The 583-nt window shown below is 42.4% G+C and overlaps 1 protein-coding gene across 1 annotated transcript in view; it reads right to left on the reverse strand.

Moving 5' to 3' along the window:
- The window catches only part of CNIH3 (cornichon family AMPA receptor auxiliary protein 3), a 29,607-nt gene extending 29,285 nt beyond the window's left edge, over positions 1-322 (reverse strand). The window contains exon 1 of the mRNA XM_009333698.1: positions 139-322. Within this exon, the coding sequence (XP_009331973.1) occupies positions 139-322 (184 nt within the window). The remainder of the gene's footprint in view (positions 1-138) is intronic.
- Between the last annotated feature and the right edge of the window lie 261 nt (positions 323-583).

The raw sequence follows: 583 nt of genomic DNA on the forward strand, positions 1-583 counted from the left end.
TACAAAAAACAAATAGCTAACTACTTGCCTCCATCCAGTATTTCACAATGTTTTCACGGGAGGTGCAGTGTTCTGGCCATACTCCAGAGAAACAATCTTCCGCCCATTTTACATTTCAGCTGGATGCAGTACAGCTACCTGCTTCCCATACATCAGCCGACTGGAGTTGCTGAACACTTTGCAACAGCATCCGTGTATGCTGAAGGTCTGTTTCACCTCTGAAATTGCCACGCTTACCAGCAACTTGACAGACTAGTTCATTTGGAGGCCAACAGTGTAACAGATCCCAGTCAGGGCACTTCACCATATGAACTGACATCATTTCACCGTTCCAAGTGAATGTATTTTATAAACTGTTCAATATCTTTTAGTTATCCAATCTAATTTGATCCAGGGTGGCAATAAAGACTACAAAACATACATATGCGTGGACATCAGCGACCCCATCTCTCCAAAGGCCACACAATAAACAGACAGTTCCAAAGAAAAATTACTAGCCTCTAGTCACAAAGCTAAACAGATAGCTAAGCAGACAGTATTTTGGAAACATGTGCCAGGGACTGATCTTAGACAGAGGAGAAAT

The sequence above is a fragment of the Pygoscelis adeliae genome, unplaced genomic scaffold (assembly GCF_000699105.1).
Source record: "Pygoscelis adeliae isolate BGI_AS28 unplaced genomic scaffold, ASM69910v1 Scaffold1, whole genome shotgun sequence".
NCBI lineage: Eukaryota > Metazoa > Chordata > Aves > Sphenisciformes > Spheniscidae > Pygoscelis > Pygoscelis adeliae.